Raw genomic sequence first — 16,200 nt, 5'->3', positions numbered from 1 at the left:
GCGCACCGAGCCGCTCTGTGCCGCTCCGCATGTCGCCCGTACCGCCATCTTTACTGCTGGCATGGGCCTGACTTTAACTGAGCTCTTATTCAGCGGCGCAGCACTGAGCGCTCCCGCTCGGGGGTGCGGCCGTCCGCCCGCTGCGCCCTCTCAGCGGGGTGACGGGAGAGACGGGGCTTCGGAAGGCTGGTGGAAGAGGCCGCTGTGCAGCAAGCTCTGCCCTCACCCGCCATGGCGGGCGGGCGAGCGAAACCAAGGCCGGGCGAAGGCGGGGTGAGAGGAGCGCTCCCCCCCCCGCGCGGAAGGCAATGGGACAGCTGCGGGCGGGACGTTCCATCTGTCCGCTCGCAGAGGGGGAGGAGGAGCGGCTTCCGCTTTCCGTGCGGTTGTCGGTGGCGGTAGAGTGCGGGGGACAGCGAGGAGCCCCCCCCCTGCTCCGGCCGCGCTGTGGTTCGTCCCAGCCGTCCCCGGAGGGACAGGGAAGAGGGACGGGGACGGCTGAGGGGGCGAGAGCGGGGAGACCCCCGGGAGCGGCGCTGAGGGGGCTCCGGGAGGAAACCCTCGGGAGTGGGGGGCTGCCAGGGGCATCAGGAGCAGGGAAGACCCCCGGGAGCGGCGCTGAGGGGCTCCGGGAGGACATTCTCGGGAGCGGGGGGCTGCCAGGGGCACCAGGAGCAGGGGAGACCTCCGCGGTGGGGTTTGCATGGGGCTCCCTTTGGAGAGGGGTGAACGGTTCCTAGAGGGTTGTGGCTCTCTCTCACACACACCTGGGCCAGGTGGGTGCCACAGAGAGCAGAAGCTGAAGGGGTCAGGGCTTGAGTAACCTGGGGTCTGCAGCACCCAGAGAGGGAAGAGTGAGGGGCCCTGGCTGCCCCTCCGCAGGTGTGTGCCGGGATGAGCTCCCCTGGCGGGGCCAGCAGCGCCTTCCCCCTGCACGTCCTGGTGTGGAATAACGACTACAGGCGGCTGGACGAAGAGCTGCAGGAGCAGGTAACGGGGGTTCGGGGGCTGCTGGCCCTCGCTGTGCCAGGGGGAAGCACCCTGGTGGTACTGCCAGGAGCTTGAGGGATCCCTGCGTTTCGTTACCCGTTTATTTGTGGTGTGGGATTGATGTAAGAAGGTGGAGGAATATATTTTTATGTCAGATATTAAACGTTGGCTTCCCATCTGTAAAGCTTTGCTGTGAGCATTCCAGCTGCAGAGTAGCTCTTTGGGGGAGTCGCTCAAGGAGAGCAGCTGTGATGGACGTCAATTTATTTATTAAAGCAATAAATAGTGTTTATCTTAATGGGAAGTCAACGTGCAGCAAAAGTGGCTGCTGCTGCTGGACATCAAACCAGCCCCCACCTTGCTGAGCACCATCAGTTCTCATAGATTTGTTGCTGCCCAAGGTTGAGGGCAGAGTTTTTATATTGGTTGGAATGTTTTCAGTATCTCTGCTTAAAAAAAAAAAAAAAAAAAAGGATCATTGTTCCGTGCTGGAGAGTAGAAAACACAAAGCTGTCCCCTCTCTGGGACATGATGACGTAAGGAAATGGCCTGAAAGCTGCAGCAGAGCTTGAGCAGCAAAAATCCTTCTGGCTGAGCTGCTGTGGAAAAGCTCTGACAAGGGCTAGAGTGAGGTACAGTTAATAAGCAGAGCTGATTAATTAATTATACCTGACACCACAAGTACGTGAGCCCAACACCAGCTGTGCCACCTCCTGACTGTCACCTGCAGCTCTAACGGTGCACCTGACTTACTAATTCCTGCTCAGAGCATGTTCCTGCCCTGGTTTGGGAGAATCTTTGGAATGCAGTCACTTCTTATCTAATTCATGTCACCTTCTGCATTAACCAAAATCTTTAACCTCACTGGCACGTTGCTCCTGTGTGTTTATTTCTGACACGTGTGAGAGTCTGTGGTTAAATAGGGATCACTCAGCAGCTCCCACCTGTGGAATGCTGCTTCCTCCCTCCATTCCCTGTGGAAACCAGCAGTGTGTGAAGATGGACTGTGTCTCTTACTTCCTTTACCTGCTTTTAAACACGTTGTTTTTTTTTTTTTTTCCTCTTTTTAAGTATTCCAAAGATCTATTTCCCCCTGCTTCTTTGGGACAAGCTTCCTGCTGCCGGAGGGACGCGGGAAGGGATCAAAGGCACCTCCCAGCTGCAGCTGGGGTGGCAAACAGGGTTGGGCATGTGGGGGGCAGGGAACAGCAGCAACCACAGTGGGGAGGGACACTTGGAGCTCTTTGGTGCTGCAGTCTTGGAGCTGCAGGAGGTGGGAAAGCAAATTAATTAATGTTCCACCCCAGAAGTGAAGAGAAGATGCTTTAAAGCGAAGCTTTCCCACTCTCTGTGAGATAGTCTGACTCGAAGCTGTCAGATAACGCTGTTAACATGCATAATAACCTTCCTTTCTCATTCTGCTATTGACTTTCCCCTTTTCCTTTAGTTATAGATGCTCTTCTGTTTCAAATCTCTAAGCTAATAGTGAAAAATGTGTAAGGTATGAGTATGTTGTGCTTGCATGTTTTGGATATTTGTGCCTGTGTAGTTTATTTTTTATTTTAGTGACTTGTAGAGAATGCCCTCACTCCTCATTGTGCTGTGTGTGCTTTGTGAAACACCATCTGCTTCTGTCCTTTCCAAAAGTGCTGTCCAAAAGCTGTGTTGTGTGCTCTGTTACCTTTTTTTCCTGTTTTTCCCCCATTTTGTTGTACAGTTCAAGCCCTCTGTGGGGTCTCAGGCTCTCGGCTGTCCGTGGGGCGATGCACACGGATGAGATTCCCCCCATCTCCTCCTGAGCCTTCTGGGGGGAGCCAGAGGGGAAATAATGACAGAAAAAGAACTGAAAAGCATCAACAGGAACTCCTGTCCTACAGATTTTGTGTCGTTTCTTGGGCCCCGTTCTGCCTCTCCTTTTATTCACGCGGGGAAGCGAGCCAGCCCTGCAGAGGGGCGGTGCAGGAGAGTTTGGGAGCAGGTCCATGGGAATGGCAGGGAATGTTGACTCCTGGATTAGCTCTCTGTTTGTGCAGGCTCTGATGAGCTCTGTTCCTTCTCTCCTGGACACTGGCAGGACGTTGACCAGCGGGATCCACGGGGCAGGACCTTGCTGCACTTGGCTGTTTCCTTGGGTTACATCGAGTCTGCCAAGGTCCTCCTGCAGCACAAGGCAGATGTGACCAAGGAGAATGCACAAGGATGGACGGGTAAGGACAGCCTGGGGAACAGCCTGGGGTGTCTTTCTTTCAGTAGCAGATGTTCTGTGTTTTTATGGGGAATTTTGGTCAGCAAGCAAAGTGACACGAGGCTGTGGTTGGGTTTATTTCAGTTTTGCACGAGGCTGTCAGCACAGGGGATCCAGAGATGGTCCAGCTGATCCTGCAGCATCGGGACTACCAGCAGACCTCCATGACCCTCGGAGGAGTTCCTGAGTTACTGCAGAAAATTAATGAGGTAATGATTTATTGAAGTGTAAACTCTCACTGCAGACCGAAATCACTGCTTGAATTCTCATTCAAGCAGTTCAGTTAAGTGAACTATTGCAATTAGCTGGGCAATTGTGTTTTGTTCCAACCTGCATATTCCATAGTGCTGAGGGACATGGAGGCTTTTCCTTGACTTTATTTAAATCCTTGGTTATGTACTCCAACATTGGAGGCTGAATCTTGAAGGCAGTACTGCTCCTCCAGTAGAACAAGGAAGAACAGCTCCCCAGAAAGCAGCAGGGGCAGGGCAGTGCCTGTTGTTGCTACTTTCAATTTCAGTTTTAGCATTGGCTAATCATTTCTCCAGTTCTGCTCTCCTTTTTTTTTTTCCTTTATCTAAAATGTTCACAGGAAATGCTGCAATGAATGTCAAACTATTTCATGAGGTACTCATCAGATATTTTCCTTCTGCAGACTCCTGACTTTTATGTGGAAATGAAATGGGAATTCACTAGCTGGGGTAAGAATCCTTGTTACCAATTCCAAGCTGTAAAAATGAGTTTCAAATGTCCCACAGCACAGGCAGGGAAATATCTGCTCCCCAGAATCCTCCTCTCCTCCATCTCTAAATGACCTCTTGTGCTTTTGTTGCACAATTATTCTTTGTTTCCTGTGTGGTTGGTTGGTTAGTTTTTGGTAGTGGAGAATTTAGCTGTTGTTGCAGTTGCTGAAGACTTTTCTTGGGGTTTTTTACCTATCCCTGGCCATCTGATCATGTGTTATCTATGGATGCACTGGTTGTTTGGGAAGTACCTGCTTTTCCCTGAAAGGAATGAACACTAGGCCTCACAGCTGATTAAATATTTCAAATATAAAACTATTAGACCACCAGGCATGGGATTTATGCCATTTCACACCCTTCAGTCTGAACAAATATCTTCTTCCTTTTCACATTCCTCTTTAAATTAGGCCAGTTTTGCCCTAAGCTGGTTGTTCTTAAATCTAAAGAGGATCAGCATCTCACCCCCTCTGGAATGACATTCCCAGGAGTGAGCAATCCCTGTGCTGGATTTCATTTCCTCTGTGCTGCACCTGTTGCACATTTTCCCTTTGCATTTCTCCCTTTCTCCCAGTGCCCCTGGTTTCCAGGGTGTGCCCGAGCGACGTGTGCCGCATCTGGAAGAGCCGGGCCAAGCTGCGTGTGGACATCACCTTGCTGGGCTTTGAGAACATGAGCTGGGAGAGGGGCAGGAGGACTGTCATCTTCAAGGGAGAAGGTAAAGGGTTCACCTGTCTGCACCACTGACCCCCAAACACTGTGTGAGCACAGTGAGAAATCCTGATTTTACACCTAAAAGGCCTCTTGTGTTTTATGAAGGTTTTATGCTTGTTTGTGTCTTAAAGAGATACTGTTTTATGATGGCTTAACTTCTTTGCTTTGAGTGAATCTGAGGTAAAAATTTGGTGATGGGGTAAAATGTCAATATTTTTCTGTTTCCCTCCTTTTCTGCTGCCCTACATATAAAAAATAACTTTAGTTCCATCTCCAAGCTTGATCCCATCTGAATGCAGAAACACCCGGGTTTGATACACGATACACCCCCAGCTTTTCACCCCGGAACACTTGCTGAGTTTTTTAACTTGAAATGTTCCTTTTCTTCCACCAGACACTGGTGGCTGGGCAGAGCTCATTGAGATCAACCACGATGACAAGTTTGTTACAACAGAGAGGTTTGAGATCTCCCAGCACATGAAACGTTTGACTTTGGGATCGATGACGCCCAAGAGGAAAGATGTGGAGAGGCGCCTCACATCCCCAATCATCAGCACGTGCCTTGATACCAAAAACATTGCTTTTGAAAGGTAAGACAGAGAGCTTCTCTTAGCAAATAAGCATTTTGATGTTAGCTTTAATGACAAACCCACAAAAGTTTTGGTAATTAAAACTTTTAGGGCTAGGTCTGAAATGAATTTAAGCTTCATGAATCGATAGATGAAGAGATTTGGGTTGGTCAAATTGCCACCGTTGCTTGGCAAAAAGGTTCCAATTGAAAGAAATCAGTGGCAGAAAACTTCCAGTTTATCACATTAGTGGAATGGAATCATTAAGGTTGGAAAAGGCCTCCAGGATTGACTCAATTGCTCACTCAAATCTGCATTTCACACAAATCCATGTGCTGGAACCGATGGACAAGAACTTGGATTTGGTACCAAATAAGTCAACTCTCACATGAATACTTTAAATAAATGTGCACAGTGTGTCTTTTAACAGACACATTTGTCTTACTTCATGACTACACCTATTTATCCAGGTATCTGGGATTAATAACCTGTCAAATGTTCTTTAAAATGAGATTTAGAAAAACCAGCTGGGGGTTGTATAAAAATGCAGCTGTGTAGACATTTGTGGTGTTCCCTTTTTGTCAGAACCACATCTGGATTCTGGGTATGGAGGACAGAAAAATCAGAAGGTGTCAATGGTTATGAAGCCAAGGTAAAGCCTTTTCTGTTCTTCTGACAGATCTTGCAGCAAATTGAAGTCTGATTGTGCTTTTTCTGTATTCCCTGACTATTTCAGGTCTCAAAATTCCTATTGGGACATTGATTGTGTTGCCAGCAGAATGGGGCTGGAGTGAGGAACCTCCAGGCTTGTGGGAGGGATGGAGCCCATGTGCAGCAATGTCCCCAGGGGGATCAAAGAGGGGAGAGGAGGGACAGAAGATTCAGCAGAGCTGCCTGCAGTCCTTCCCTTCCAAAGGCTGGCACTTAACTCACATTTGAACACTGCCATTGTTTCAGTGGGTGGAAGTTGAGGAACCTGCTGATAATAACAGCACTGCAAGGCACCAGCAGCCATGAGTGGCATCTTGAATTCATGAACTGCACCTGGGTCACAGCTGCTTAGAATGGTTCCTCCTGACACTGGTTCTGACCTCTATTTCACCTCGGTGAAATATTTTTCAAGGTGGTTTTGCAGCCTTACTGTGGTAGGAATTTAGGTTCAGAATCACAAGATTTAATTTCCCTGATTCCGTGTTTACTCCAGGTTTGGGAATTGGTGCAATAATTACATTTTGTAATTTAATTCACCAGAAGAGTAAGTGCTGAATAGTTTTTACATTTATCTGAAGGTTTTTCCTGATAAGACTGCAGGGCTGTTCAGCTGGACAGAGGGTTCATTAGTGTTCCCCAACTGTTACTAAATATAATTTCTGAGGTCTTATAACTAATTTCTGATTAGAAATAGTATTCCCTGGCTTTCCTTTTCCATTCCCTCTTAAAATCTCTTGGAAATGCCTGTCTGGTGTTGAGGTTGGTTCAGTTAGTTTTGTGTACATGATGTTTTACTGGGGAACTCCTTTTTTAACTTGTGATGTTGCTTGGTTTTTGTCTCTGTGTTTTTGTAAGGTCTACACGGCGAACAACGTGAACGTGATCACGCGGATCAGAACAGAGCATTTAACAGAAGAGGAGAAGAGAAGATATAAAGGTATCTTCCCCATAGGAAAATTGGGAATAAATACAACCCTTTGGCTGTCTGACACCTCCTTTGTGTCTGAAGAACTGGGCAGACAAACAAGGAAATTCTCTTCTTGCTGACTTTGCCCTGATTTTCTTTGACGTGTTCTGTGTCTGAGGCAGCTCATTATTTCACTCTTAACCTACAAATGAACCTGGTTTTATCCCAGCTGTATTTAGAGGAAATAAAAACCCTTCAAGCCTGTTGAAAGTTTGCTGACAGTTTAAAAGGCTGCACTTTTCTGCTCAGGAATGTATTCCTGCCCTTACCTCACTTTGGCCATGGATACGAGATTCACAGAGGCTTTGTTTGCTTGGAATTTTTGTTTTGGTCTACTAATATCTTCTGGTATTTGAATTAGAGTAAAGGGTGACCAGCCAGTAACTTTATATAGAAATTCTCCTACCCTGAGGCCACTGAGGAACTGGGACTCATAAAGGTGTCTGCTAATCATAGAAACCACTGAAAATCTGTGCTCTATTCTGTGTGTTGTACCTGTTTTATACCATCAGCTGTAGGTCCTGGGCTTGCCTGGTAAAGCTCACAGGAGATCTGAACAGCTTCCCTTTGGGTGGGAAGCCTGGCCTGAGTGCCAGTTTTACTGCTAATTAATGCTAATGGCTGTTTTTGTTTTCCCTCCTGTTACCTGAAGCTGATAGGAGCCCTCTGGAATCATTCCTGGGGACAGTGGAGCATGAATGTGGTGCTCAGGTGAGTGTCTGATGTCAGCACAGGTCACTGTAGGAGGAATTCCTGGTGTGTGGAGTCACCTCTTGTTTCCTTAGCTTGGCAGCAGTTTTCATTATGAGATTTTCATTTGCCCTGAGGGTGTTTTTGTTTGGTTGGAAATAGGTGAACTTTGAGATCCCTTCCAACCCAAACCATTCCATGATTCCACCTGGCATTAGAAGTTCCCTTGCTTCTAAACTGTGAAAGAACAGTGGATAATGGATTTGCTGGTTCTCTGTCAGGATGGCATTGCACATTTACAGGGATTTTGGGTTCAAATCCTCCATCCAAGTTTTGACTTTAATAAAGGATTTGGAGCCTGGAAATGCTGGGGCTCATGTGTGTATTTCTAGTTGGTTTCCATCTTTAAAGTGTCTTAAGATTTTTTCTGTCTCTAAAAATTTGGAGATTTTTAACCTCAGTAAAACAGAACAAAACCTCAGTCTAATAACAGCTGGTGTTTATGGCTGGGTGTCACTGTGTCTGAAATAGGGAAGGAGTTACTTCACAAAGGGTAAATTAAAAGTTTCTTGTTGTAACCACTGTTCATTATTTTTTGGGTTGCTTTTTTTCCCCTCTCTTTCCTTCTAGAGTACATCCAGGACTACAGAATATGCTGCAACCAACAATCCCACTGCTATTACTCTGGAGGAATACTTCAACCCAGAATTTGATTTGAAAGGCAGAGACATAGGAAGACCAAAGGAAGTCACTGTTAGAACACAGAAGTGAGAAATACCATTTTAACTATTTCTAGTTTGTCTCTTCTCGGTTATCTAATCCCTGAAAACCATTTTTACAAATATCCAGTGTGGTTTTTCCCCCCAAGTTTTCACAATTAATTAGATGAGAGATCTTGAAGTATAATCTATTTTTAATTCCACTGAGTCAAAGCAAACATTTGGGCTGGTGTTGTAACTTGTTAGTAACCTCCTGTCACTGCCCAACTGCCTGTTTTGCTTTGCATCTGTTCCTAAACTGTGAATTTAGGATGTTTTTTATCCTACTTTGTCTTTAAGATTTAAAGCAACCTTATGGATGAGTGAAGAGTTCCCCTTGTCTCTTATGGAGCAAGTCACTCCAATCATTGACCTGATGGCCAGAACCAGTGCTCATTTTGCCAGACTTAGGGATTTCATCACTCTGGAATTTCCACCAGGATTTCCTGTCAAAATCGGTAATATTTAGCAATTTTTATAGTAACATCTTGTCCATTTTTCCCCCTTTGGTTTCACAATATATTATTAAAAAAAAAAAAACAACACATTGGCCTTTTATTTTCTCACTGCTACCTGAAACATTGTTTTGTACATCTGGAGTCAATCCAGAAATATCATTTTAAAGACAATGTCATTAGTGTGAGCATGAGCTGCTGTCAGCCCCTTTCCTCTTAGCTTCAGTGCCTTAAATTTGGCAAATCTTATTTTAAAACAAGAGATTTAGAGAGAGATTGAGCTAAATAAATAATAATTAAAAAAATAAAAATTAAATGAATAATAATAAATAACTAAAGCCACCTTATTGGTGAGTTTAGTTCCTCTGTGCTTTGTCATTATAGGAGGCTGTTGTGGAAGCAAACATTTGTTCTCATGTTGGCAGAAATCTTGTTCTCTTACAGAAATTCCCCTGTTTCACGTGCTGAATGCTCGAATTACCTTTGAAAATGTCAACAGCTGCAGGACAGCTGAGAGAACCTCTCCTGGAGGTGCACAGAGTGATGCAGGTAAGGGATCTCTCCTTTTTACATCCCTGTCCCTGCAATGCACAGAGGAGGGAGAAGCAGGGAATGGAACAGGGGGAGCTGCAAGGTGTAACTGCAAAACCATTCATCAGAATATATTCTGTTACAGCTTGTTACAAACAGGACACAGCGTGGTTTTAGCTTTATTTGCCTTCTGTAGGTGCTAATTTCGAGGTTGACCAGTCGGTGTTTGAGATCCCCAAATCCTACCACATCCAGGATGATGGCAGGAACATCCTCGTGCAGGATGAGGACAATGAGATCATGCAGTTTGCCATCCAGCAGAGCTTGTTGGAATCTGGTGCAAATAAAGTAAGTGCTGGGGTCTGTACAGTGGCAGCCTGGGCAAGGACTGTGCAGCAAGAGCTGAAGGAAACCAGTGTAGGATCACTTTTTCTACTTTAGACTTTAGAAGATAAAAATAATGCATTTCAAAGAAGAAATAAAGGTGGTTTCAGGGTGACTTTCAGTGAGTTACTCTGCAGATCTGATAACTGCTGTGGAATTGTCTCTTTGCCCATCTCTAGGAGCTGGAGATGCTTTCCAACGGAGCAGTTGCATATTCCTCAGACTTCAACATGCAGTATCAGAAGTAAGTTTTTTTTTTTTTTCACATCAAACCTTGCAAAAATACCCCCAGCAGTACCAGGAAGCAATTTGGCTTTTTTTTTTTTTTAATATATATGAGCAAATGCACAAAACTCGAGATTTCTTGTTTTGCTTCTTCCAACTTTTCTAAGAAACAGGAACTCCAAACTGGGCCTCCCTGGTTTATGTTGTGTAGCTCTTTCCAGCTGTGGGGCTGGTCTGTGCACACAGCAGATTCTTTACCCAACATACAAACCCAGTCCTTCTCTTCTGCTCTTAAAACTCTGAATTTCCCTCTGCATTGCATCTTTGGTTATTAGAGGCTGCACACTTCAAGGCAGATCTTATTTCTTTTCAAAATTCTTATGTAATCCTTAAAAACATGGATTTAATGGACACTTAAAAATGGGCTCTGGTGTCTGTGGAGTCTTCCTGCAGTTAAGTGCAAAGAAACCAAGAACTGGATCTTCTGGGTTCTTCTATCATGAAAAATCCTTTAAACCAGGTGAGGATACTTTTAGAGGGCCCATTGAAAATAGAACTGCTGGTATCTGTGAATGATTCAAAGGAATCCTTGTTTGTCATAGGGAATTTTACACGTGTTGGAACAGCTGCTCTCATATCCTCAAACTGTTTTCTCCCCTCTGGGAGAGATTTTCAGGTTTCTGAGCCTAAAACAGTTGCCAGGAAGGATCATTGCAAAGAATATGAGACAGGCTCTGTCTCTTTTACTTCTCAGAGTTGTTCTTTTCCATCAGGGCACTTCAGGAGAGCTTTCTGTCAAGATCAGGGAACTCCCACAGCAGCAGCTCCAGTGAAGCCTCCAGCTTTGAGAAGGACTTGCAGCTTGCCATGGAATTGTCAGTGAGGGAGCAGGAGGAGCAGGAGAAGCAGCGTCAGGAAAAGGAAGATGCAGAGCTCCAGCAAGTCTTACAGCTCTCTCTTGTGGAAAAATAACTCCTAAGTGACCTCCTGAAGCAGGGATGACCAAATCTGTGTAAAACTGGAGATTGTCAGAGCTGTCAGTCTGAAGACCACTCCTGGATTGCTTAAGGAAACATTTTACTGCCTTCTAAGTTGGCATCAGCTGCAAAAACCTGATTTATTTTTGTTTGGAGGAGTTGTAGATCACAGGACTCCACATCTGGCTCCCCAACCATGCAGTCTTAGCTTTGAAGGAAATGTTTTTATCTAAACTTATTTATTGAAGAGCAGATGGAAATTTTGCTTTGCATCAGGATGTAGGATTGCAGTAAAGCTTGAAAGCCTGATTTATGGGGAGTTCAGGAGGAAAACTTCATTACTTACCAAAGAAAAACTCATCTGCTTCATTATTTCTTAATAATTCAATGCCATTGCCTGTTTTTCCAGCTGTTCCATGGGAGAGCATCTCCCTGCCTATACACACAGAATAGTTCTTCATGCTGACAGATGTTTTCTGTTAGTTTTGTTTAGATATGGTTATCTCTCCTCTAGTTATTGAGATTTTTGGCTTAAGAGGGATAATTTTATACTTGAACAGCTCATCCAAGCTCCAGATTAAACTAGTGCTTTCTGAAAAAGGACAAAACAAGTAGCCAGTAATATTTTAGATGCTGAAATGGGACCATCTGTCCAGTACAGCAGCAGTTTCTGCAGTGATTCCAAACCAGCTCTTTCCCCTGCTCAGAGGGCAGCAAGAAATTAAGGGATAGATACAGGTGCTTCTTTGGGATCTCTTGGTGTGCATGGCTGAGTGTGGGTGCTAAATGCAGCCAGGAAAAGAATTCAGGGGAGATTTTCACGTGTCCTTATTGGAAGAGAAGTTTAATTCTGCAAGGGAAACGTGTGTTGCTTTTTAAAACCCCAGCGGCTTGTCCTTCATGTGAATGCATCTATTTTTTTACCTGAATATTTTTATTGATTTTTAAACCAAACCACTAGGCCTACACTCATCAAACTGGTCTTGTAACGATTCCTAGGTCTGTTTTAACCAGCTTTCCTCAGGTTTTTTGGCCATACAGGATCTTTGTAGCTCTTTTATCTGCACTCCTCTCGGTGTTTACAGTACTCACACTGTGACTCTCAAGTGCACTCCACAGGTACACGATGAACAGCCACAGGAAAGCCTTACACTTGTTAAATGTGAGCAATATCCCTCTGCTCTGCCTGGCAGGGCTGGAGGAACCTTTGGTACAGCTGCTCTTGAGCTTGCTCCTAACGTTGTTCCTGTTCCTCAGGCTGAACAGGGCAGTTCTGGGTGACCAACTATTAATTAACCAATGTAAAATCACTCTAAAATGGACTTGATCATAACCAGTGGGGCAGTTTTAAACCCTATTTTAAACCAATAATCCATTGTTTTGCATAGGAAATGATTACAATTCCTTCAGTGTACACTAGGACCGGCCTCTCCACACTGGGTTTGTTGTTCCCTGGCACAACTTGCATCCCTGAAAACAGCTGCTGGAAATGGGGACTGTCCTGCACAGGGGCAGTGGGCTGGGTTGGGATTTCTTTCTTTGCAAAAGGGGATTCCTGTGGCTGTCACAGGTGGGAGAAGGGAAGAGGCCTCGTGTTGAGCTCCTGACAGGGTGGGAGGCAGGAGATGGAGCTGTGGGCATTCCTCCAGTGGGAATAAAGAGTGCTGTTGCCTTTACAAACCCGCCTGCCTGGCATTGCCTGTCTTCTGCTAAGCTTTTCAAAGGTTACAAGAGGGGTAAAAATAGCATTTTTCAAGCTGACTTGTTCTGGTTTTATATTTAAACTAAAGAACATTGAGCATTTTCAGTTAAAGTTCTGTTACGCTCCTGCTTCTTAGTCTGTGACTGTAAAATAAATTGGATTAGCTTTGGGGTTTTTTTTTTTTGCTTTCTTTGGCATTTGTATGATTCCAGCTAAAACTAGAAGGCCCTGCTTCCCTCAGCCAGGTGCTGCTTCTCTTAAAGCCTGACTTAACCCTTTCAGTGTAAGATGGACATGCTCTGTGTGCTGGAAGAAAAACCAAAGGTACTGCACATTACACCACACACGGGTATTTTTTTCTCACACTGTATTTGGAGTCTTTTTTTTTTCTTTTATGAATTATCTGTCTTTTTGTATATTAAAGTGACATTATCATCTGAAATTCTCCCAAGGTAGTTCTGGCTTTTGGACGTTTTCAGCCAAATTTTGAGTCTCCCTGTCTTGGAGAATCAGTACAACACAGAAGTTAAGGCAGTGAAAAGCAGGAAACCCTATTATTTTCTCTCTGCAGCTTCTTGTAAGAGAGGAGAGAGGGTTCTGAGTGGGTTTAATATTAAGGCCAAGATTGTTGTGTAAACAGAGTCCAACCTCTCTCTGAGGCAGCTTGAGGCTGATGTAGGAAAGAGAAGCTCAGAGTTACAAACAGCTGTAGCTTCTTCTAAAAAGTTCTTTAAGTTGATGCTGCTAGCTCCTGAAAGCAAGACTATGTGCTTTTTTTTGTGCTTTTGACCCCATTTCAAGGCTTTTTACATCAGCAATTCATGATTTTGTTTATTTGGAAACCCTTCTTACACTGCTTTGGCTGAGTTTTGATTCATAGCTGAGCTGCTGGAAACTGCACAGCCGTTGTAGGATGTGCTTCCATTGTGCTGTTAAATGGTTCCTTGTTGACCAACATCCATGGAAACATTGTCCCAGCACTGCCATCCTCTTCCCTGGCTTCCCCCAGCACTGCCATCCCACTAAAAACAAGGTAGGAGCCATGAGGGGACCAGAGGTGGGGATCAGGACAGCCTCACCCCTTTCCAGCCCAGTTAATAACAAACAGCACAGCCATGAATAAATAAGAGCCTGGATTGTTTACTGAGCATTTTATTTGTACAAAGAGGCATAGCAGGGAGTGAGGAATGAGAGCAAACAGAAATTCTGCTCCTGGGAATGCAGAGCTGGGGCTGGGAGCTTCACCATCCACCCCCACGAGCAGCACAGACTGCAGGCCAGGCTTCACAGCGATGAAGGAGCAAGGAAAATCAGGAACCAGTGAGCAAAAGGAGGAGCAGAAAGCAATAGAAAGAACACTCTTGGATTAACAACTCCATCTGTTCGAGGCCAGGCTCACTCTGTCATTTCTCAAAACAAAGAAAATCCCTGTTCAATGCCAGCACTCAGTGTCCTTGAAACAGAACAGAAAACACCTCAGATGCAGCACGAGGGCTTGAGAACAGGTCAACAACAATTAGTCTGGAAGTTACATTTTTAAAACTCTAAATAAATTACTAAGCAAAACACCCCTATGTTAAATATTAAAGTAATAATTAGTAAAATCCAGTTACTACTTGTAGCAGTGCAAAACAAAATAGCAGCATTCGTATGGAAGTGGGATTCAGTGTAAACACTTGTTACTGAAACTGCATAAAATGGGTCTGGCTGGAGCTCAAACTCTTCCAGAGCATCTGCCTGGCTTGCAGACCTTTGGAGGCTCCTGCTTGCAGGAGGACAGTGAGCAGCACATGCTGGAACCCCTCAGCTGCACCCCGGTGCCCAACAGGTTCAGCAGGGCTGGTTTGATGGGAGGTTATTTGGGGCTTTTTAGCCAGGAGTTAAAGCAAATAACGTTGGGAATGAGAAGCCTGGCTTGGGGAAAACTACACCAGGATCAGGTCATGCATCAGTGTTTCTGCTCACAGGCAGGAATGGACCAAACCCTCCACCCACTGCTGGCTGGCTCACTGAGCTTTTACCTTTGGAATATTTTTGAATGGGACCTTAAAGCTCATCCTGTTGCACCCCTGCCCTGACAGGGCCACCCCCCACTACCCCAGGTTGCTCCAAGCCCTGTCCAACTCCCAGAACTCGGCGTTCAAACAAGGACCTGAATTAATCAGAAAGCAAAAAGCAGACGTGGCGTGACCGAGCACGTGGAGCTGCTCCTCGGACAATGTCCCCAATCTCGCCCCGTCCTTGTGCCAACCGAGGCCCCGGCTGCCTGCACAGCCCGGGGATGCTCTGGAGCACACGGGGTCGGATCAGCCTCTCCAAAACGCGGGGATTTAGGAGGCGCTGCTCAGCCCCTGCTCCGAGCCAGGCGGGATCGCTGCGAACACGGCCCAGGAGCTCCAGGAGTCTGTTTGCTGAGGAAGAGGAGGATGATTTCCAGCACCCGGCCAGAGCACCGCTGGAAGCCACATCACGATGGAGCCACGGGATACAGCACGGGCAGAGATGGGGGGAAAGCCACGCTCGCATCCTCAGCGCATCCCCAGCAGCTGCCGGGAGCGGACGGGAGAACCGGGCGGGACCGGAGCAGCGGCGGCACGGTGGGTACCGGAGGGGAGAACCTGCTGGGTCCGGAGCAGCAGTGCCGGGACGGTGGGTACCAGACGGGAGAACCGGCAGGGCTGAAGCGATGCTGGGATGGCGGATTCCAGGTGGGAGAACCGGGTAGGATGCAGCATTCTCTCGATGCCCCGGTGGGTCCCGCTCCGCTACCGCCGCCGGACGGGCCGGTAGACACAGATGGCCATGAGGATGATGGTGAGCAGCAGAGCGCTGAGGATGCTGCCCAGCAGCACTACGGCGGCAAGAGAAAGAACATTAATTCAACACTCCCTGAGCATCTCCCGAGCCCCCGGCCGGGTCGTGGCGGGGCTATCCCCGGTGCCCCCCGCTCCTCACCCAGGTTCTGATGCTGCAGAACAGCGTAGGGCCGGCTGCGCTCCGCCGGGCCCGGCGACAGCGGGGACAGCGCCCAGCCCCGCGCCGCCGCCAGCCCCATCGCGCCGCGACACCACGGACCCCGCCGGGCTTTGTGCGCCGGGCCCGGCCCTGCCACTTCCTGCCGCCCGCCCCGCCCCGGCACCGGCCTTCCGGGGGAGCGGGGCGATGGAACGGCACCGGGAGCGGCTCCGGGAGCGGCACCGGGAGCGCTGCGCCCCGCGCCCGCCCGGGACAGACCCCCGCGTCCATAGCGCGTCCCTGCACCCCCGTGGGCACCCTCTGCCCCTCAGCCCTGTGTGTCCCCCCCAAGTCCCGTGTGTCCCCCCTAAGCCCCGTGTGTCCCCTCAAGCCCCCGCTGTCACGACCGTGGGTCCTTCCCGGTGTTTTAAGGTCCCCAAACACCGAGGGACGGTGATGCTGCTCTGGGAGCGATGGGAATAAGAAGCCGCGGCGGGTGGATGGCTGACACCGGTCCAGGGATGCCTCACCCCGACCCAGGGTTTGGGTTTAAAATGAGATATATTAGGGGTTTTCCCCTCTTTAAA

At 47.2% G+C, this 16,200-nt stretch overlaps 2 protein-coding genes across 3 annotated transcripts; one reads left to right on the top strand and one right to left on the bottom strand.

The window, feature by feature from the left end:
* Positions 1–667: 667 nt before the first annotated feature.
* On the top strand, positions 668–12,834 carry ANKRD13A (ankyrin repeat domain 13A). Of its 2 annotated transcripts, XM_066562227.1 has the most exons (16): positions 884–990; positions 2,438–2,491; positions 3,065–3,197; positions 3,320–3,444; positions 3,891–3,936; positions 4,550–4,693; positions 5,084–5,279; positions 5,844–5,910; positions 6,825–6,906; positions 7,589–7,647; positions 8,257–8,393; positions 8,685–8,842; positions 9,284–9,388; positions 9,567–9,718; positions 9,934–9,998; positions 10,753–12,834. In XM_066562227.1, exons 2-16 carry the CDS (start codon positions 2,483–2,485, stop codon positions 10,949–10,951), a joined length of 1,677 nt encoding a protein of 558 aa, XP_066418324.1. In that variant the 5' UTR covers positions 884–990; positions 2,438–2,482; the 3' UTR covers positions 10,952–12,834. The 2 variants fall into 2 exon arrangements, with proteins under 2 accessions (XP_066418323.1, XP_066418324.1); XM_066562226.1 differs by lacking the exon at positions 2,438–2,491 and having other exon boundaries at positions 668–990.
* Positions 12,835–13,794: 960 nt separating this feature from the next.
* C18H12orf76 (chromosome 18 C12orf76 homolog) lies at positions 13,795–15,755 on the bottom strand. The gene is made up of 2 exons (XM_066562054.1): positions 15,614–15,755; positions 13,795–15,509 (listed from the first exon to the last, which is right to left on the bottom strand). Exons 1-2 carry the CDS (start codon positions 15,711–15,713, stop codon positions 15,424–15,426), a joined length of 186 nt encoding a protein of 61 aa, XP_066418151.1. The 5' UTR covers positions 15,714–15,755; the 3' UTR covers positions 13,795–15,423.
* Between the last annotated feature and the right edge of the window lie 445 nt (positions 15,756–16,200).

The sequence above is a fragment of the Molothrus aeneus genome, chromosome 18 (assembly GCF_037042795.1).
Source record: "Molothrus aeneus isolate 106 chromosome 18, BPBGC_Maene_1.0, whole genome shotgun sequence".
Classification (NCBI taxonomy): domain Eukaryota; kingdom Metazoa; phylum Chordata; class Aves; order Passeriformes; family Icteridae; genus Molothrus; species Molothrus aeneus.
This window is presented reverse-complemented; position numbering and strand designations above follow the sequence as displayed.